Raw genomic sequence first — 22890 nt, forward strand, 5'->3', positions numbered from 1 at the left:
CTTCATCTCGCTTATAAGGGAACTGTGAACAGATAAAGTTGTTCTGCTTCCTCACTAGCAATGCAATTGTCGGTGCTTATGATTTAATGAAGCTAAAGCGTTACTCGTCCGTTAAAAAGGCGGTCGCCTAACAGGTGTGTCGACATTCCATTAAGAGAAAGCACGTAATTGCAGTTTTATTCCTTCAACGGTAAAGCCCGCGTGTCAAACTGGATCTCCTTTCACAATGGCAGCAGCTCAACTCCCAGCGTCTGTGGATCAGCACGCCTGCTCAGCGTGTCTGGTGGTCCTGCAGGATCTCGTAGCTATCCCATGTGGTCACAGCTTCTGTATGGCTTGTATAAATGTCTACTGGAAACAGTCTGGCACAGAGGGGATTTACACCTGTCACCAGTGCAGGCAAACCTTTGCTATGAAGCCTCCACTTAACAGGAACGTTGCTTTGGCTGAAGTTACGGCCACATTAAAAGGAGTGCTGGTGAGTGAAGCTCCATCTCAGAGTTATGCAGGACCTGATGTTGTGCCCTGTGATGTGTGCACTGGCAGAAAACTGAGAGCAGAGAAGACCTGCAGCTCCTGCATGGCCTCCTACTGCGAGTCTCACCTGCAGCCACACATGGAATCTGAAGATCTAAAGACGCACAAACTGGAGGAGCCGTCTGGAAGCTTCAAAGACAAGCTATGCACAAAACACCAGAAAGTTCTGGAAAGCTTCTGCAGAACAGACGAGACCTGTGTCTGCTTACTGTGCGAGGAGGCTGAACATAATGGCCATGAGATGGTGACACCTGATATGGAGAGAGCTGTCAGACAGGTGAGGAGTTAATTAAGATTTAGAACAAGATCTGGGGTCAGGACAGTGAGGTGCCATTGTGTTCTTCGAAGGTCGACTTTAATAAGACTCTTTCATGCATAACGTTGCCTACCTGGCACAAAATACTTTCAGTTTTTTATAAGGAACAAAAAAAGATGACCTGGTGTCACAGTCATGTAGTGGTCGGTAATTGTGCGTCTCAGCTCTTAGTTTTAGTTGTTTTCACAAGAGGCGAGACACAGAGGTATGGATGACTGGCTGATCCTGACTAAGCTTTTTATGAATGATTGTGTGTGTGTGTAATAGATTGTCCATGCTCTTACTTTGGAATTTGTCTCTAGAGCAGGCCTGTGCTGTCCATCTCCATGTATTTATGGATGAGTGGAATGGTGACGTTAACACTGATGACACGTTACATGACATCATTGTTGTCCCCAGTCTAATATTCTTCATACTTCATGATCCTTGATCTTTCTGAAGCATAAAACCAAGCTCCATTCCACCCACTTTCTCCTAATGTGTGATGTTCTATAACCAAGGCCAGTGCCAACATTAACGTGAATTAGGAATTTGCCTAGGGCACAGATCATAAGGGGGCCCCAGTAGCACTGGTTATCTACCAAACTGTCGATTGGCACACTAATAAACTTGGCCTGGGGCACAAAATAACCTAGCACTGGCACTGCCTATAACTTGCTCATCCATCTTTAGAACATCAGAACAGAACAATCTGGATGAGAACAGGCCATTCAGTCCAACAACGCTGGCCAGTCCTGTCCACTTATTTTCCTCCAAAAAAACATCTAGTCGAGTTTTGAAAGTCCCTAAAGTCTTACTGTCTACCATGCTACTTGGTCGCTTATTCCATCTTCATTTCAACTCATTTCTTGGCCGTCATTGCGAAGGTCCGTGTCAGCTTTGTCCCTTGGACTCTTCTGCACGGTTGACCCCAATCTTCCCTCCAGTCCAGTCCCTCAGGTGTCTCACACATTTGCCTTCAAGATGCTCCACTGATATCCACTCGCTCCTCTTTACTTCCTCATTCTCCTTTGGTCTTTTCCCTCCTAACAATCCCTGCTGGACTTTGTTTTTCCATCTTCCCACACCTCATTCGTCTCTCCTTCACTTTGTCTTCACACAGAGTCTACTGGAAAACAGGAAGGTTGAAATGAAAAAGAGAATCGAGGAGAAAGAGAAGAAATTGGAGGAGATGAAGGAGACGGTAGTGAGAATTCAGGTGAGTTGTGTGTCCTGCTTAGATACCACAATGGAGTTGAATGAGGGAAACGAGAATTGAATTTGTGTCAAGACTGCTGTTGTATAAGGAAGAAAAAAATGGCTGATTGTGTGCTTCTGCGTTTGTCCGTTATGAAAATCCACACCATCAAAGCGACCTCCGTCCAGATTTGCATAGACTCTCCATTTCAACAGGCAGGCTACAGTACCTATACTTTATTAAAGAAATGCCCTCTAGCAGGCATTTTAGAGCTTAGCACAGGTATGCAAAGTTGCTGCTCACTGTGGGTTTAGTCAGTGAATTTTTAGAACCAAAATTGTCCTCCCAGAAAATGTATAAAGTGGCCGCACCTCCACTTATTCCATCCCTGCTACAGCCAATAAAAAACAAGAACCCCTTTAATGAATACTGCAATACTACAAGACAAGACTAAAATGAAGAGATGCGGCCCCTCTGTGGTGAAACGCCGCTTAACTGAAAGAAAGGTAAAAATTAGCAGTGTGAATAAAAGTCAAGGTACTGAATGACCCTCGGCTGTCTAGCGGGTGATGTCGGCCTCATGTAGTGCACATTATAGCAGCTCCGTCTCCAGTCCTCTCTGGTCCAGGAATGAGCAACCTCTCCTGGTGGTCGTCAGTTTATAAACTGTGGGGCCTGGAAGAGCTGGGACTTCTGAGGAAGAGAAGGCTGGGAACTCAGTCGGCCTCTGAGCCACTCATCAGAACTGTGGAGGAGAGGGGAGAAGGCGTGAGCAACACACACACATTTTGTTTCAGACCTAGCAGAACAGTGGCGGTGATTTTAAAAACAGCCATAAAACACAACCGGGGAATTCTCCTGGAAAAACCCAACTCCTCCGTGCCAGGGCTGATTTCTATAAAATGCAGAGACATTGTAGTCAGCAGTGGAGATGAGTCATCACCCGCCAGGGCAATGCTTCTCAACCTTATTTGGTGTTGTGACCCACACAAGTGTCCTCACGACCCACCAAGTGGAAGCCCCTCCTGGTGAACTGAGTGTGATCATCAGATAAGAAGAGGAGTCCTCTTTGGTGAGTTGAGCACAATCATTTCATCTGGGAGCTCCCCTTGGTGAATCAAAAGTGGTCGACAGAATGGGAGGGAATTAAACACGATCATCAGAGTAATAACGCACCATGATACACTTCATGGCCCATGTGCGTCCCTCTACCAACATAAACAATGCTAACGTGACCCAGCGGTGGCAGAACGTAACCCAATAGTATATGAAATTTGGAATCTGAATGTGAGAAGGACCTCGGGAGGAAGCTGCTGGGATATTTGAAGTTGAAGTTAAGAGTACCTTTTTCTGCAGCACTCTGTGAAACTGAAACTGTTAATTGAGCTGTCCCACCCTCGCCCTCAGCTATGCTCACTCGTTTCATACGCTGACCTTCTGCGACAGGCTCAGACAAAACACCTGCAGTTACATGTTGTCTGAGCTCAACAAGTGAAAGGCTGGAGTTGGAGAATCAACCGTTTTTAGAACATTAGAGCAATCGTGACGAGGACGGACCATTCAGTCCAATGAACTCGCCAGTCCTATTCACTGAGATTCTTCAGAATAACTCTGAGCCAAGACTTGAGGATTCCTAAAGTCCACTCATCTACCAATCTGCCTGGTCACTTATTCCACATGTCTGTGTTTTCTTTGGGTAGAGATTCATGCCCAATCAAAGTTATTTTGAAGTACCAGCCTGGATCTGCTGTGTTAATTCCCTTCTCTTCTGATTAGTAAATATAACAACCACACTGCAAAACATCTGTCTGTGGTTTGATTAAATCATTATCCAAGCAATAGTCGAGTTTATCTTCCTTAAGATTAGCTGTCAGTTCAGCGCCTCTCAGGGCGTCTCACGCCACCTGAAGGCTCGTCAATGCTAATGCTCTCTCATTATTTAGTAAAAAAAAAAGGCAGGGCACAGTGGCAGAGTGTAAGTGTATACCAAAAACAAGCAGGGTCAAAATCCATTACATTTAAATGAGCCATGTGGAAGATCAGCCTCGACACAGACAGACACCGAGACAGCCAATGTCCAAAACATACGTGTTTATTTCAGTTCTGCACAAAGCAGCCACAATAACTCAATGACACAACACAACACAATAACAATAACTCGCTTCTCAGTCCTTTTCCTTTAATTCTCTTTTCCTTCTGCTGCCTCCACTCCTCTCCTCTCCTCTCCTCTGGAGTGAGGCGGCCCCTTTTATGTCACACTCGGATGTGCTCCAGGTGCTCCCTGATGATCTTCCAGCAGCACTTCCTCGTGTGTCGAAAGTGTTGCCCTTGTACCCGGAGCTGTATCTGGTTCCAGTTCCGGTAGCACTTCCTAGTGTGGTGGAAGTGCTGCAGTCCATGGCTCGGGAAGCATCCAGGTGGCTATCCAGGGATGCTGCCCTCTTGCGTTGCCAGGGAAGATATGGCCCCTCTCCCAGCGTTTCCCTTCTTGAGGCGTCCTGGTGGGAGAAGGTCCCTGGTCATCTGCCACAGCCAAAACACCAAAAAGCAGCAAAAGGGGAAAACAATTTCAAGACCTGTAAACACAAGAAGTAAATGAAGTGTGATATGGAGTCCATTTTAGGCAAATCTATAATTTTGGATTCCAGTTAGCATGCAGCAGCAGCAGCTTATTGTTAACATCACAATGTGTGACCTCCAGGATCATACATCTAGAAAAAGACCACCCTGTTATGGAAATGAAATAACAAAATAACAACTACCAAGAAAAACAAAATGACAAAGTGGGATTTAATAAAACATAAGAATAATACAAAGAAGTAGTTCAAATTAAAGGACACAATACAAATACTGTATTGGCGCATTTGAATTTCTCGATGTTCTGAACCCCTTCTGTTGAAGTAAAGAAAGAAATGTATTATATACAAAAACTGTAACAAAGTAGGACATATTGTAACAGATAAAAAAAATCACAACATCGTTCGCATACACACCTGACAGTTGAGTGTCTTATATATAAACGTCTATGCGTGGAAGTGTGTGTGTGTGTGTCTGTCTGTCTGTCCGGCCCAGAAGTGAGAGGTGGAGTCAGACTAAGGGCTCCACCTCCGAGGATACACAAGCAAGGCGAGCACGTCAGCAAAACGAAACCTCTGAAGAAATAGTCACTCGCTTAGCCACTAATACAGAATCGAGCCAAGCATATCGGCAAAACGAAACCTCCCAGGAGAGAGACGCCCAGAGTCTTTCCTTTCAATTACCTGACATCTCTACATTTCAACTTTTTTTTCTGACGATTTCAATAGTTTCTAGGACCCCGGGCTTTTTACAGGACGGGCTTACACAGCTAGTAGAGACATAATAATTTAATCAGTCATAACCTGAAACGCTGGGGGAGTGCTGTGAAGCCCAAATGGGAAGGTGAACAGACTTGTACAGACCACCCGGGGCTGGAAACTGGAGGGTTACTGAAGCTGCATTCCATGAAAGGCCATTAGTAGATCAAAAGTCTGTGTATTTCCAAGAGCTTATCATCTCATGGCATGAGTCATCAAAAGCAATCCAGCAAAATCATCTTTTCACAACATTTCTTTTTTACTTTGAATTTGCGATAATTATCAGTGACTCCATGTTTGGCAGCTCCTCTAAAGTGTATGGGTTGAACTTAATGTCTGCCTATTTTGATTTAGAGCTCAGCAAAGAGAGAAGTGCAAGAACTTGAGGAGTCCTTCACGTCTCTCCTTCAGTCCATTGAAAAGCTAAGGTCAGAGATCAGCTCTTTGATCACAGATTATGAGTGGAGGGAAGTGAGAAAGGCTCAAGATTTCATGGGACGACTGGAGAAGGAGATCAAGGAACTGAAGAGGAGAGAAGCTGAACTGTCCGAGTTCTCAAAGACAGACAACCACATCTATTTCCTAAAGGTGAGCAGGCCGATCTAAAGAGCACCAGCAGGCCTGTTTCACACACACAGCCCTTATCTATCATGTTTTTCTTCTCTCTGCTCTCCACATGTAGAGATTCCCATCAATCTTTTCCATCTCTGAAGATGAAGATGCACCCAACATCGCCGTTAACAGTGACTTCCTTCCTGATACTCTGAAGAAGGACCTATCTGACCTGAAGAAGACTCTGGAGGAGATCAGCGACTGGGAGTTTATGCAGACCAGTGAGACCGGTGGGTTGCGTGTCCTTAGGTAGCCACTCAATCAATCCAGAGAGACACTCGGACATGGAAGAAGCTTTCCTGTTCATCGAGAGCTCTGGAGACTAATACTCGACTTTTCTCTTTCTTTTATTAGGACTTAATTATCCAGGTCACATTCTACAGTATTTGAGAGGAAGAAATTACTTTTTAAAATGTAAGTATTTCTACTTTTGTTCAGTTATTATTTAACATTTTTATGAGAAGATTCCATTTCTTTCTTCTTTTTTAAGTTTCCTTCTGTGCTTTGTGAAATGCACATTTGCACATTTTAACGTGATGCCACAATGTTTGTGTATGGGGACCACCATTTTGTCAATGGTGTCCTTACCAATGCTATGGCGTTGAGACAAATGGACGACCAGAAGTACAAAGTGTTGGCCTTCAATAACATCAAGATGAAGGACTGTGCGACTCAGATCATTGCTTTGTACATTATTCCAATTCTTCTTTCTCTCCCCCTCATTTCTTTCCCATTTCATATTTATCCCCCATATCCCATTCTCCTCCACCACCCTGACCTTCTTTTAAAGCTGAGTTTCCTACAACATTAAATTCAGTCATTTGTTTTTTAGCCCATACGCTTTCTTGTTGTGTGTTTCATTTTTTATGACCCTGACCTTCTTTGCCCCCCGTTCTTCCACCTGACTTCTATCTCAACTGTTCTTCTCATCCTTTTGACCTTCTCTTTTTCTGTTCCCACTTCTTTTCTTTTTCTTCTCCATCATTACCCATCAAACCCCTGAACTTTTTTTCCCATTGTGAGCTGGTCAAACACAGATCCAAACAGAAGAATATTTGGGACACCAGCCAGGTAGTCCTGTTTAATTCCCTGATTTTCTTCTATAAACTTAAACAAGAGTCTTCTAGCAATAGAGAACATAATCCTGCAGGGTACACAACAGAAAATACATTTCGCTTTTATCTTTAGCCGTAGCAATAACAGGGGGTCTTCTGTAGAGCTCTCGCTCAGTCTCAAAAAGACAACTCAGTGGAGGCTGCTGGGATTTTTATAACAAGAGGCGGAGCTAATTTCCCTCATTGGGAGGTTTCTGGGAGGTGCGGGGAAAAAGGAGACACAGTTAGCGACAGCGCCCCCTCTCACCCTGGTGGGTTACCATTTACCTCGAATGAGCCAACAAGGAGATCCTCGGATGCACACCAAGTTACTTCTTACTCTTCTCTTGTTTTTCATTCTCAAAAACATTAATTCAACTTTGTGTCTCTTCCGTGTCACTCAAGTCTTTTGTTCTCACTTCTCTTTCGTTCTCCTGCTGCTTCACTCCTCCTGTTCCTCTGGTCCTCTCCTTCTATTCACTAATCCTTTGACCCTGTTGTTCCCAACACAGACTTGCACCCTGTCCTCACAGTACTTAAGGACTGAACTCCTGATGAGATCCCACCTGAACGTAAAGACTAAGGTGCTCTCCTTGTCCACTGCAGGTGTTCACCACACTTCTGACTCGATTTGATGAGTTCGCTGTTGTCGTGTAACACTCAGAGACTAACGAACGTCACAAATTAAATTCTTTGTGCTTGACATTCTCCTTCCCTCAGTTCTAAATTTCGTGTTTCATAATTTCTTCACTCGTTTACTTTTTGATTCTCTCCATTTAGACTCCCGTCCGCTAACCCTGGATCTCAATACAGTAAACAAGTGGCTTCACTTCTCGGAAGACAACAAAATGGTGACAAACAAGAGGACAGTGACCCAGTACCCTGATCATCCTGACAGATTTGACTGTCGGTCCCAAGTCCTGTGCGGAGAGGCTCTGAGTGGCACTCGCTGTTACTGGGAGGCTGAGTGGAGTGGAGAAGGGGCGACAGTTGGAGTTGCATATGAAGGAATCAGCAGGAAAGGATGGAAATATGAATGTCTCCTTGGACGCAATGACATGTCCTGGAGTTTGTCCTGCTCCGATTCCCATTACTCTGTGTGGTACAATAACATGAAGACTGAAATCTGTGCCCCCTGCAGTCACAGAATTGGTGTGTATCTAGACTGTCCTGCTGGCTCTCTGTCATTTTATAGTGTCTCGGACGCAATGACCCTCCTGCACAGGTTCGAGACCTCCTTCACTGAGCCACTTTATGCGGGGTTTGGAGTTGGATGGCACTCCACTGTAACAATCTGCCCTTTGAGCCCATTTGAGCACTGACCAGTGGCATAGGTCACTTCATGTCACTCATGACTGCTGAATTTTGAGTGACCATGATGGAGTTCATTCCTGACTTTTGACCAGAGAGTGGATTCATTTTATATGGGGTATCTGTAATATGAAAGATTGAACAGTAAAGTGGTATGTGACCCCCTTATGCAACATGGAGCGATTTCAAAGTTTCAATACTCTGAAGATCACTAAAGACATTTAACGCTCTCCGCAAGGGATTTTAGACTTCATTCCTCCAACATGTTAGGAGCACTGACTGTTTCATCAATCCTCATCGGACTTCATAAATGATTTATCTCTAACATTTTATTTTTCATTCTCTCCCTTTTTCTAATCAGTTTTCACTGCTTATTTACTCCTTTACCCTTCATTTTAATAGCCCTGTTTTTAAGGACTCAGCCCTCTGAATTGATTTGTTTCTTCATTAAATGGCAGCCAAACAGAAATGAGATGTGAAACTAGCCAACAGGTGACCATCTCACTCCGACCAGTTTCTTAATGAAAATTGCTGCTCTCGTTCTGCCACAGCAGACTGTTGATTTTCCTGTTTTTCTGTTGATTGACCACCATCGAAGTTTTGGTGACCTGAGCAGACCAACATGGTCGAGATCTTCACCTTTCTTTATTTTCAGGTTAGCAGGTGATGTGGTTGCTTGTTTTGTGTCTCATTATTGTTTGGCTGCTCATTAAGGAAAATGAAACAATTAAAGGGGTCTGAGTCACGCCAATTAAAACTAACGAAAAACAAGTAAATCAGCAGAAAAACCAGCTCACTAATTAAGAAGATGGTTAGAATTGAAACCTGCAGCCACTGCGGCCCACCAGGACCAGAGCTGGACACTGCGGCCCTAACACAAATCCTGTAAGTTTGAAATGGACTGCTCTCCATGTCATATGAACGATAGCCACCAGAGGGCGAACATGGACCGCGTAGTCATCCAGAGTCGGCACTTCTGTTTGTAAACTTTGGGAAGAAGTGAAGGAAGTAGGGATGGAGGGAGGAAAACATGAAACGGAGCAACAAGAGAGTGTATGGGCTAAAAAATAAATGACTGAATTTAATGTGCTAGAAAACTCAGCTTCAAAAGATACCGACATGCAATTAAGTTAAACTGCAAAGATGTTCTTGCTAAAAGTTCTTTTTTTAAAAATTGTGATATAATTGTTTTTGCTGGTGTATATTGCAATATTATAATAAATGTTACAGTCTCACTGCTTTGTTTAAAGGTGCTACGCACTTAGGGCTGAGTTGCCATCTTTGTTGTATTCCACTAGTATGGGGTTTGTTTTAGGACATCCTCCTCCCTCCAGCAAGAAGCCATCCTCTTTTGGGAAAAACTCCATCCTACCTCCTAACTCTTTCAATCTGACCTCCTACAACACACCATCTGCATTGTCACTCCACAAAATGCTACCCTTCATCCTCCATCCTGTCTCCACCAAAGTATCTCCGTCCTCAGATGCAAACACAAGAAACACGCAAGCTGGGCATTTTGTAAAGGGGTTTGGTAGCTGTTAATGATTTTTAACAATGGCAGATCTATCATATGGTGTCTTTAATCCATGGTTATATAGCGCCTTTCACAGAATTCAGCTCTGGTGACACAGAGACTCTAAAGGGCAACCACATAATGCTGACAGAAGGAGAGGAAGCTTTTAGAGCTAAAATAGAAGACACACTGTATCAGAATAACATAAAAGGTGTTGGGAATGGACTGGGCAGAATTACTGGACTCAATCAACCCAGGGTTTAGGTGCTAGAAGGGAATGTGGACAAAGCTAATTCCCTGAACCAGTTTTCTAAAGGATTTTCTCTCCTTCCATCACCACCATCTTCTTACAATGACCAGCCCCTTGGCACCATCCCTACTACATCATCAACCACTACCACCTGCAATGGCCAATGATGAGTCCACCTTTGACCATCAGCATGGGTTACCTGTGGCTGATGACCAAGTGAGGAGACAACTGACAAAACTACACACCAGAAAAGCTGTAGGACCAGAAGGAATCTGTCCTTTAAGTTCTTAACGCTTGTGGTGTCCTCTGTCACCTGTTGGGTCTGTCAGTAAGGCTGCAAAATGTATTTCTGTATTGTTCCAGTTCGAAAGAAGGCAGGCTGATCTTCACCTAATGGCAACAGACCAGTGGCACATATGGCTCACATCATAAAGACCTTTGAGAGGCTGTTCCTGGACTATAAGAGTCCTCTTATGAAAGACCACTTGGACCCACGACAGTTTGCCACTTTGGACTAAAACGTAAAACAGCAGGCCATTTCACTTACAGAAATTCCCTGATGATTCTGCACTTTAGTTATTCTGGTGTGTATTTGAGAGGAAGGTCTTGTTTTACACAATTTTTGAGCTTCTGTAAAAAAGCTGTAAATAAAGTGCTATCATCTATCTATCTATCTATCTATCTATCTATCTATCTATCTATCTATCTATCTATCTATCTATCTATCTATCTATCTATCTATCTATCTATCTATCTATCTATCACACTCTACCATGCTGGGCTGGTAACATCACTTCAAGAGAGTCAATAAGTTAATTAAGGCTCAGTTATGGGACGCCATTGGAACTCTAGGAAGGTTGAAGTGGAGGAGAGAATGAAGATAAAACTGATGGCCACTATGAACAATGCTGCACATCGTCTCTCTGACACTCTAACACTGAGATCTTTCGGTGGTCCAAGGTAGTCTTTAGCCCCTTAAAAAATTGAAAAATAAGTAACACTAAAGATTTTAGTTTTTTTTTTTTCTCAAGTATAATTGGAGTTTTTTTTTTTTTCTCCATCCTGGTCAACTGATTTTATCATCTGATTGTCATTTAGAGGTGTAAAAAACAATTCTATGTTAAAGGGCTCTATCTCTCTTAATTATATATCTATATTATGTAAGTGTGTATTATTTATTGTTGTAAACTTTTTAGGCATTACTCTTCTTATGTAATTTTAATTTGTTTTTCTTTAATTTGCTTGTAGCTACCTCTTTGACATCTTGTAAATTAACGTTGTGCTTCATCGTTTGTATTTAAATGTTCCATTAGAAGGAGACGCTGTTGTTGTCTTCGTATTGTAATGAAGGAGGATCTGAACTATTTGCGTTGTAACCTTGGAGACCTGGGCCTGTGGCCTGATGGCAGCTGTAAACGTGTCGGATGAGTTGTGTTTGGGGGGTCTCTCTCCTGTCTGCCAGAGCTTGTGATTAAGTAGCCCTTTTAGGTGTAATTGCCAGGACTTTGTTGCTTTGTTTATTGCGTGAGTCTTTCAGCATCACAAAATATCAATTATAACTTTAATCAGACTTCACCCTAATGGACTGCACACATCATGAAATGGGTGTGTCGTGTGCATTCCATTAAGGGCGTTATTTAGTTAATTTAGTTTTGACTTCTTCAGTGACAACACCTATGTGTCAGAGTGGATCTCTGTTCACAATGGCAGCAGCTAAACCTTCTCTGTCTGTGGCTCAGTATGACTGCTCGTTGTGTCTGGATGTCCTGAAGAAGCCGGTCACCATCCCGTGTGGGCACAGCTACTGTCTGCACTGTATCAATGACTACTGGGACAAGTTGGACGCACAGGGGATCTACAACCGTCCTCAGTGCAGACTGGACTTTGAACCCAGGCCAAGCCTTTACATAAATACAACACTTGAAGGCCTGATAGAAAAAGTGAAGCAAATGCAAGTCAACATCGTTCAGTCTCAGAGTTACGCCGGACCTGATGACGTGTCCTGTGATGTTTGTCCAGAGAGAAAACTGAAAGCTTTGAAGACCTGCCTGACCTGCTTGGTCTCTTATTGCGGGATTCACCTGCAGCCTCACCAGGAGTCTGAAGCCCTGAAGAGACACAAACTGATGGAGCCGACTGGAAACTTCCAAGAGAATCTCTGTTGGAAACACAAGAAAATGCTGGAAATCTTCTGTAGGAGCGACAAGCTCTGCGTCTGCTCAATGTGTGCGGCGACTGAGCACAAGACTCATGACATAGTGACGATCGATGAGGAGAGAGCTGGGAGACAGGTAAGGAGTGGATTAGGACCTGGGCTTTAGTTCTTACAGTTCTGAGACAATGCTGTCTAGCTGTCCTTAGATGAGGCCATATATCCATCCTTTCCATATTCAGAAAAATTAGTAAAATAAAATAAAAGTAAAACAGCATAGTACTTAAAGGAGTTGTATCACTGCTCCAGACTCCTGGGATGAGTTCCATGCACAGGTCCCCTTCTCCATCTGTCGCCATCCGTTTTCTCTATGAAAATCCCTAAAATCTGGAGGTTTCTTTAGTTTGAGAAATTCACGACAAAAATAAAAATGAAAACGAAAGTGAAAGTAAATATTGCATAGTTTGAAGCCCAAATAAAGAACAAACAGTCCAATACTAAAAGTTTATTAAGCCCAGTAAAAAAATGAACTGAGCTCCTAACATTCATCCATCTATCCATTTTTTCAGCCCTGTTATCCATGGCAGTGTAGTTGGGGGTGCAGCTGGAGGCCATCCCAGCAAGCATTGTGCATCTTGACCAGAAGTTTTATTTTGATTGTCCAAGAAAAGTAAAACACAAAAATTACAACAGGAACATTGGATGAAATATCTGAGTCCATAAACCATAGGGGTTGGTATCTAATTAAGAAATGAAAGCCTTTAATCACAGTTGTCCTCCTGGGCCAGGACTGTCCACTCCTTTCTCCAACTCAGATAGTTTTGAAACTCACTGTGGTTTCTTAAGCTCTGATTAACTAACATGGCTGTCTCAGGTTCACTTAACTGTGCTGCTTCTTCATTGCCATCATTCATCAACACACGGGGAGGTTCTTCAAAAGAAACATGAAGTTAACGGACTCACTCCACAGGCCATCTCAGTTTGCAGATTTGTCTTTCCATGATCAGCTACAAACTCTCAATGTTGGATCCTCCTCAGCACACGCTAATCATTGGAGAGCTCCTAGTCTCGGCCACACAGCGATCACTTCTTAACACTGCTATGGTGGTGTCAGCAGAGCTGTCCAATTCACCTTACTGTGCAGCACCATCACCACAAGTGTGGATTCTTAAGCATCTGCTTTGGTTTTCAATGACTCCAAGACCTTCTTTCTCTGTTCTTGTCCCCATTGCTGTCAAATGTAGTGAACTTTAACCTTTTTTTCAATCAATCCATTGCCATCTTCTTCAATGTCCTATCATCTGATTCCTGTTCTCCCTTAATTCTCTCTCTCCTATTTCTTTTCAAATGATTCCAACCTGATTATTTTTTAAGATTTCTGCCTACTCCTCAGATATCTGTCCTCCACTTTTCTTCCCCACAGAGTGAGCTAGAGGAAAGAATGGAGGAAATGAAGAAGAGAATTGAGGAGAAAGAGAAGAAACTTGAGGAGATGAAGGAAACCATAAAGATGATTCAGGTGAGTCTTGTGTCCCACTCAGATCTCTCAGTGGAACTGACAGAAACGAGATTTGGTCAAGAGTACCATGAAGTGAGGTGTAAAATGAAATCAGCGTTTGACTACTAATTAACTTTGATGAAGAGGATGTAGTGAGGATGCACAAGAGTCTCATTTCCCGTTCAGATGACACACCGGAACCAAACATCGCTGAACATTTAAAAACATTTGATAAGCACAGACAGTTGAATCTAACAAAACTCATCAATACATTTAAAGGAAAAGGTGACTCAAAAACTTCAGTGGATGGGGGGCCAAGAGGAAACAGAGTTTTTGTCTGTCTTTAAGTTGTCTAGAGAACTTTATTTTGTCTTGTGTCATGTAAACACCAGATGGCACTGTTGCCCCTTTTAACACAACAGACAGACACTCAGGACACGGGTTAAAAGCACCAAGAAGACGTTTTAATATTTTTCTTCTTTAAATAGTGCTCTTCAAGCACCACAGCCACCAATAAACAGGCATGTAATCAACACAAAACACAATATTCTCTTTCCCTTTTCTCCTCCACACCTCCCAGCAAGCGTTATCTACTACCTCATGACTCTGGCTCGCTTACTGGGTTCACAACAGTTCTTTGTATATGGTCCGACCCGGAAGCGCTTCCATTCCTCCGTCCATGTGACTTGCCAGCACTTCCGGGTTAGATGGAGAACTTGAGCTTCTCATTAGCCTGGATGTACTTCTGGACTTTCGTCCTTGTGATTCGATAGTACTTCCGGGCTATGTAGGAAATAAGAGTCCCAAGAACTTCTCACAATGTCCCCTGGTGGTGCCCACGATACCCAGCAGGGCTGCGATACCGAACTCCAAAGTCCATGATGTCCTGAGGGAATCTGGACCTCCGTTAAGCTGTAGAAAAACTGCCATCTAGTGCCAAACGTAGCTACTTTCCCCCATCCTTCCATCCTCGGGGCGTCCCGGCCGGGCTGAGCTGCCAGCCATCCCTTACTGGAGGAGGATTCTTACCAGTCTGGCACAACCTCAAAGTGTGTGATGAATGTGGACACTCCCTGCATAGCTTATTGGCTTTTCTAAAGGGATATGTGAGCCTCCCGACAACCTAATGGGACATTTAGTGATCTTCACAATGAATTATAAAAACAACTAAGCCAAAAGAATTTAATAACTTAGTGTTCACTGCAATTGGCTCTTTGTTTTGTAGTTCCTTTAACTTAACCGAATGTAAATCTCCTTCTGCTCAGACCTCCACAGAGAGAGAAGTGCAAGAACAGGAGAAGGCCTTCAAATGTCTGCTTAAGTCCATTGAGGGGCTGAGGTCAGATGTCATTGGTTTGATTCGTAGTTACGAGCAGAAGGAAATTAAAAGGATTGAAGAGCTCATCGAGGAACTAGAGAAAGAGATTGAAATGCTGAAAGGAAGAGACATTGAGCTGGCCAACCTTTCAAAGACAGACGACCACATCCACTTCCTAAAGGTGAGAGGGTCAACCTAAAGGACTTTAAGGAACCTTTTTGTCTTTATTTTTCATTTTCTCCTTTCTTCATCTCTCCTTGTGTAGAGGTTCCCATCTCTGTGTGTTCCTCTTGAAGATGGAGGCATATCCCACTTTACTGTTAAAGAAGACTTGCTTCCAGAGAACCTGAAAAAGGAACTGACTGATCTGAAAGAGCATTTGGAGCAGATCAGCAGCTGGGAGTTTGTGAAGACCACAGAAACTGGTGGGTTGTGTGTCCCCAAGTGACTCCAGAGAGGACTTGAGGTGGAAGAAGTGGCTGTTCTGCTTGACACAAGACTCACATTCTGCTTTTCTCTTTTTCTACTCAGATTGTGACCCTCCAGATTATATTCTGCAGAACCTGAGAAGTAGAAATTACTTATTAAAATGTAAGTCCTTTTCAATTTTTGTGGGTTATTAAATGCCTTAATTGGAAGGAGATCCTGATGTCCATCCTTGAGCGGTAATTGACTTTGTGGCTGTGATTAATCCAGTGTAATTTTCACTATGTGTTACCGTTACATACAGTTAACGATTTCATCACTGGGATGTACTGAGGGCTTCTCTTCTGCCATGAGGTGCAGCTTAGTGCCTAAAGGAGTACAATCTGAAGTGCAAGGAATGAAGTTCAAGTTCATCTTAATTAATTGATATGCCACTTGTTGTGACAGTGGAAATCCACTAGAGTGCATGAAAGGACCAGAGGTTGAGCTTGCTACTTATAATTAGCCAAACTGTAATCAGGAGAATCAAGAATAATTTTATTGAGACCGGGATGTTCACCCCAAAAATTTGGGAAATAAAAAGGAAAAAGACATGGAACTGAGACTTATCAGAGAGGGAGAAGTTCTCTTTCTTCTTTCCCAAGGTGTGTTTGTAGAATCGTAAGAAATCTTTGTTTCTGTGATTGGCTTTTAAAGCACTGTGCTTATGAGGGAAAGTTAAATGTCACTTGACTGATCGTACATCAGCTGGCCTAATTCTTCGATTAGACAGAACAGCAGCTACACTAGATAGAAGTCAAAACCCTCTGCATCAGGTACTTTATGAGATGTCTTGATGTAGCCATTTGTGCATGGTATCTAAACAAAAATGAGTAAATGCTGTACACACATTTCAATGGAGTACAGCAAACCTACAAACATAAGCAATCAAGATGTAAGAACAGAAGCTTGATTAGTTACCTCGGAAGAGTAGCTACAACCATCAATTTCAATTCAACTCATTTTCTGAACCATGTTTTCTGGTCAAAGGTGTGGTAATAGCAGGCAAAGTTGGTCATCCCAGACTTTACAGATTCCAGCTCTTCATAGAGAGTTCCCAGATGTTACCAAGCCAGCCTAGAGATATAATCCCCCTCTAAAGTGCACAGGGTCTGCCTCATGGTAGCCTAGGAGGAGACACCCTGGTGCATCCTTACAACATACCCTCACCACCTCAACTGGCTCCTCTCAGTCTGGTGGAAAAGGTGGTCTCTGCTCTGAAGTTCTACATCATCGCTGAGCTTCTCGTCCTACCATGGAGTTCCAGCCTAGTGACCATACAAAGAAGTCTCATTTCTGCCGCTTGTACTCTCCAAATCATTGCTGTGGTCATTGTTAACAGCTCTTGACCATTGGTGAGGATAGGGATGCAGATTATTCGGTAAACCGAGAATTGTGTCTTTAGACTCAGCTCCTACTTCAACACCATGAACTGGTACAGCACCTGCAGAACAGTAGCTGCTGCTCTAGTCATCTTGTTAATCACACGTTCCCTTCTGCCATCACTTGTGAACAGCATCCAAAGATACTTGAACCTGGCGAGTGCAATCCAGTCTTTTCTGAGAGAGGACTATGACCTCAAACTTGGAGGTGTTGACCCTAATCCCAGGCTCTTAACACTTGGCTGCGAATCATTTAACTGCATACCAAAGGTCAAGGTCAGATGAGGCAAAGAGGAGAACATCATCTGCATAAAGCAACAATGCTCCTCTTAGCCTCCCCACCTGGACACAATCACATCCTTAGCAGCACCTTGATATCCATCCATCCATCCATTATCCAACCTGCTGAGTCCGAACACAGGGTCACGGGGGTCTGCCGGAGCCAATCCTAGCCAACACAGGGCACAAGGCGGGAACCAATCCTGGGCAGGGTGCCAACCCACTACCTTGATATCCTGTCTATGAAAACCACAAACAGCAGCACTTGACACTCGACACCCATAATGAACAAATTCAATTTAATGGCAGGTATTCAGACACACTTGTCAAATAGAGAACAAATAGCATACAAGAGTGGCTCTTTCACACTGTATTCCTACAGGACCCTCCATAACACGTGCTGAGGGACATGGTCAGATACTTTTTCCAAATCAGTTATCAAACTCCCATACACCTTGCAGAGAGTTGGCCTTCTGTTCCATGGCCGTGATGGAATCCATGTTTTATCCTGTGACTTAGACTCAGCTATTGGATGGAGTGTCCTCTCCAGCATCCTGGCATAGGCCCTACCTGGGAGGTGGAGGAGTGTGAGCCCCCTGTAAGTGGGACACATCTTCTAGTCATCTTAATGAACAATTATTTTGAACTTAAAATGCCATTCCTTAAGACACCCAACAGGTGTCACTATTACCACAATTTCAGAACATTGTTTGGATACCCACAACACTTTAATACATTTTTGTACATTAAAAAGGTCAAAATTCCATCTTTCCATCCTTTACCCAACCCGCTATATCCTAACTACAGGGTCACGGGGGTCTGCTGGAGCCAATACAGGGCATAAGGCAGGAAACAAACCCTGGGCAGGGCACTGCAGTGGTCAAAATTCAAATCTTGAAAACACAATAAAGTACAGTGTATTGCTCCATAAATGACAGAAGTGAAAGTATTTCTTATAAACTCAGATGACACTAACACGTTCATTATTACAAGTGACAGACTAACATAATTTGCCAGCAATGTGCAACACACAGCAATTCTGAAAGCACACGTTGAATGGATAGAGCAAACAAACACGGAGAGTCGGTGAGCATGCGGCACAAACCGAACAAAAACGCTCTTCATGCGTGACCTTCCTCGGGGCGCGTCCTGTCCAGCTCAGACTTGTAGCAGGGAACTTTTCGAATCACTAGTGATGTCCTCATAAATGACTTTTGGGAACTGAATCCCAGCAACAGAGTGTCACGTCCTAGCAACGTAGTCCCAAAGTGACTTTGCCTGCGGTAAACAAAAAAACGCAACATTAACAAAATTACACATAGCTCCTGAGGATCAGTAATAGTTAATTAAATTGTTCCCACATTGTTCCCTGGTGAAAATAATCTTCAAAACACGACAACAGCAAAATGTATGTTTCCAGTACATATAAGACATGTAGTTTGAAGTGTTTTACAATAGATCAAAGAAAAAAATGCAAGACAAACAATACCAAAATATACTGTATATATTATTATATAACAAATTCAAGAAATATCAAAAATAGCAAATGAGAATAAATCAATATGTACCTAAATAATAATGACTCACAAGTAATAGATGAAATGTAGTCCTAAATTATTAATCATTTTTAAGTCTCTTAATGTCATGTTTCAGCCAGAATGTCCCCCTTGGCTGGAGTTCAGTTTTCTTGAATGTCTGCTTTGTTCATTTTTGGCTCTTTTGTTTATGTTAATCTTGTTATTTACATATTTTACTTATTTTAAATTGATCTGGGTAGCTTTTGTTATAATCCATGTGTTTTGTGGGTCGGACCACCTGCCCATCACCGCCAGGGGCTGCCCTCAGCCTTATAATGGTGAGGGTCTCCCACAGTTCCTGGTGGTTCTTCTCAAGTTTGGTGAGCGTTTCTTTGTGGTCTCTCTTATACTATGTCAGTCAATCATTGGGTCATGTGGGCCTGCTGGAGCCAATCCCAGCTAGCATGGCAGGACCAAATCCTAGGCAGGGTGCCAGCCCACCACAGGGCACGCATGCACACACACCAAGCACACACTAGGTACAATTTGGGATTGCCAATGCACCTAACCTGCATGTCTTTGGACTGTGGAAGGAAACTGGAGTACCCGGAGGAAACCCATGCAGACACGGGGAGAACATGGAAACTCCACGCAGGGAGGGCCTGGGAAGCAAACCCATTGGTCTCCTTACTGCGAGGCAGCAGCGCTACCACTGCATCAACGTGCTGCCTATTATACTTTGAGATTAATTGCATTTTTCACCATTTTTGCTCCATCTAAAGACTCTAATTTTATGGTTTTTATTTTTTGGGACTTGTTCTCGGTGGATTGCCATTTAGACAACTTTTTTTTTTTGCCTTTTTGTGATCTACAGAGCTTTATACATTTTAAGGTATTTTTCATTAAAAATAAGTCAACATTATATGAAGTTTCTACAGGGCCCTATGTGTTACCAGCCCATTTTTTTGTCTGCTAACTCTGAATATGTCCTGGCTTGGCGAGAAACAGATGACTCATTTTTTTAGACAACCCAGGAGATTCGTGCAAAAGACAAAATAATGCAAATAAAATATAAACAAAGTAACCAATACACCCAGACGAGGGGCAAGAATCAAAGTCAAAAATCACGCAAGTTATGAAGAACATTTAGCTTTTTGTGTTTATAGGATTTATCGGTAGACTGGATAAGCTTGGTGCAAATGCTGACCTTTTATCCTGCTGAGCCTGATAAACTCGAGGTCACAACCCCAGAGACCACGCCCCTAGAAACGTGGAACACGATCCTAACAACGGCTATGCAAAATGGCATCTGATACAGAAAAGGCCCTGATCATGACAGAATAGCAGGAAATAACAGACAAAAAAATATTAACATCATCTAACTCATAACAATGATCAGACCGTAAATTAGAGTTCATTCCATAGACTGTGACTGCTGTAGCCAGACCACCCACAGAGGCAATCCCACCAAGATCGCCGACTATCAATGAACAATTGTGTTCACAGTGTTTTAATTGTTTTTGCCTTTGCTGAGATTAAATAGGGACCACCCTGAGGATGCCAACACTTCATCCTGCATTGAGTTTTCCTCATAGCTCGAGGAAGCCATTGATTCATGAAATAAGAACTGACAGAATACAGAATGACAGTCACCGATCACTGTCTGATTTCAAATGGAAAACAGGTCAGAAAACCAAAAAATGAGACATCGAAAAGTTATACTCATTATTTTATATGGGAAAGCCCATCACAAAAACCCCCAACCAATTTCACCAGTTCATCCACTTTTCATTTATATATCTCTTTCGTCAACTATCTGAATAAGAAACTTTAGTATTATTGGGAATGTTTCTGTATATTAGCCTAGGATACGAGAGAGACGCCAGGTCTTCACCACTCTTGTCTGATCACCAAGGTGGACTCATCTTGCAGCAAAACAGAGTTTTAAATTTTTAGATTTATGTATTACAAATTGCAAAACCATTCCAAGCAATTGAACTTTTGTCCACTTCCTTTGGAGCCCTGCAGGTAATGGTCCAACATGTCTGTGAATGGCCCGTTTCCTCATTTGTTCTGTTTTCTGTCTTTTCAGACTCCTGTCCACTCACATTGGACCCCAACACGGCAAACAGATACCTTCTCTTTTCTGATGGGGACATGAAGGTGACGTATGAGACGACGGAGTCCCCGTACCCTGAGCATCCTGACAGATTTGACTACTGGCCGCAGGTTCTGTGCAGGGAGGCTCTGAGTGGGACTCGCTGCTACAGGGAGCTCCAGTGGAGTGGCAACTGGGTTGTGATAGGAGTGACCTACAAAGGAATTAGCAGGAAAGGGAACAGCGAGGAGAGTCTGCTTGGGTTCAATGAGAAGTCCTGGCGATTGTTCTGCTCCGATTACGGTTATTTTGCACGTCATGGTGACAAAGTTACTGAAATTGAGGTTGCTAGCAGTCACAGAATTGCCATGTATCTGGACTGTCCTGCTGGCTTTCTGTCATTTTATAGCATCTCAGACTCTATGACCCTCCTGCACAAGTTCCAGGTAACCTTTAGTGAACCAGTACATCTGGGCTTTGGGGTCGGACCAAACTCTAGCCTTTCAATCTGAAACACAAAATTATCATTCTTCCTGTCACCTTTATGGCTGAGTGGTGGCTCTGAGGCTAAGGATTTGCACTTGTAATTTAAAGGTTGAAGGTTTGAATCCCGTAAACGCCAAAAGTGACTCTACTTCGTTGGGCCCTTGAGCAAGGCCCTTAACCTGCAATTGCTCCATCCTGTGTATGACGTTAATCTACAAGTAGGCCCTCCAGCCTGGGGGTTGATGGCAGAATTGGCACTGTAGCCACCATAAAAAGTCTCACACTGGTTCCATTCCATCTGAAATAGTGTGGTGCTGCACTTGGGTCCTAATCTGGGATCCTGAGTTGGTTTGTCATGTTGTGGGTGCAGCAATCCACTGTATTGGCACATACTGCTAACCCATCTCTCTGTCTCCATTAAAATAGGTTGTTTTGGACAGAAGAGAACCTCACGCATGGGACCCGACTAAATGGGACAGAAGAGGACACCAAATCCTGCTTCTTTTTCCCTGTTATTATTCCCCCTGTTGAAAAGCCATTTGTTACTATTAGAGGAGAAACACTTGTCGGAAATGCTGGATCATGGCATAGCCAATCTAAGCAGCCTCCTATTGCTGTGTCCGCTAAGAATGGCAAAGGATCAACAAGTGTAGAGATGTGAAGAGAACTGAGGCAGAACAAGGTGAAGAGTTGGGGTCTCGCAGAATGATCCCTGTTTAATAGCATTGGTCACCATAATCAGAACTCATAGTGTAATGTACGGGCACATGAAGCTTCCACAAGGACTTTCCACAATGATCAGTTCATAGTCTTCTTCCCTGTGGACCTCCATGTCTCCTTCAGTTCTTTTTCCGAAGTTCAGCACCACATCTCTTAATGATGGCCTATTTTCTGCTTTCCTTGTGGTGTCTAATGTGATGAGACCTTTGGTGGAGCTTCTGGTTACATATGCCACCCTGTAAAAAAAAAATAATCAGATTGCTATAGAAATAAAAAACAGGCCTCGAGTGGAGATCAATGAAGGAAGTTACCATGAAGGGCAAAAATCAAAAAGTAGCGATGCTAAGTCAGAATTTAACAAAATAAAAGAAGGATGGAACCGAAATAGATTGCCTCCAAATTGTTTCTCCTGCAGGCTACTGTGGTTCTAGCAGATCAGGCCCAATAGTTAACGGTGACTTCCTGTCTTCTCATTTGTTTTATTTTTTTGATTTCAATATTGTGGATGGGCAGGCATCCCAACTGGAAGGAAGCACAATACCTTACCCAGCAGGGAGCACATGGATGGAGATGCAGCCCAGCCAGGAAGGTTCCCAGTTTTAATCCCAGTTGGGGAGAGGCTATAATGGAAGGACTATAGGAATCTGGATGTTGGAGACAATTTTTCGCCCAACATGAGAGGTGGCAGTGTTCCTCTGGCGTGGTTCTTGTTTGGACACCTGCAGGGTTGCCTGGAACTTGTAGTTTGGGAGGGTGTCCCTGTTAGGGTCCTTATGTGTGGCCAGGAAAAGACCTCCCTGTTTTATACAATGTCCGCTTGATCCAGAAGT

At 43.2% G+C, this 22890-nt stretch overlaps 2 protein-coding genes across 2 annotated transcripts in view; both read left to right on the forward strand.

Annotated features, from left to right (window-relative positions):
- LOC120536347 overlaps positions 1–21492 on the forward strand; it is a 43758-nt gene extending 22266 nt beyond the window's left edge. Inside the window, exons 12-22 of the mRNA XM_039764673.1 lie at positions 234–814; positions 1956–2051; positions 5720–5953; positions 6048–6207; positions 7852–8223; positions 11856–12436; positions 13721–13816; positions 15061–15294; positions 15379–15538; positions 15645–15704; positions 20849–21492. Of these exons, the coding sequence (XP_039620607.1) occupies positions 234–814; positions 1956–2051; positions 5720–5953; positions 6048–6207; positions 7852–8223; positions 11856–12436; positions 13721–13816; positions 15061–15294; positions 15379–15538; positions 15645–15704; positions 20849–21366 (3092 nt within the window). The 3' untranslated portion in view covers positions 21367–21492. The remainder of the gene's footprint in view (positions 1–233; positions 815–1955; positions 2052–5719; positions 5954–6047; positions 6208–7851; positions 8224–11855; positions 12437–13720; positions 13817–15060; positions 15295–15378; positions 15539–15644; positions 15705–20848) is intronic.
- LOC120536515 (tripartite motif-containing protein 16-like) lies at positions 224–8776 on the forward strand. The gene is made up of 6 exons (XM_039764909.1): positions 224–814; positions 1956–2051; positions 5720–5953; positions 6048–6207; positions 6332–6391; positions 7852–8776. The coding sequence occupies exons 1-6, from the start codon at positions 227–229 to the stop codon at positions 8391–8393; spliced, it is 1680 nt and encodes a 559-aa protein (XP_039620843.1). The 5' UTR covers positions 224–226; the 3' UTR covers positions 8394–8776.
- Positions 21493–22890: the final 1398 nt, after the last annotated feature.

This window comes from Polypterus senegalus, chromosome 10 (genome assembly GCF_016835505.1).
Source record: "Polypterus senegalus isolate Bchr_013 chromosome 10, ASM1683550v1, whole genome shotgun sequence".
Lineage (NCBI taxonomy): Eukaryota > Metazoa > Chordata > Cladistia > Polypteriformes > Polypteridae > Polypterus > Polypterus senegalus.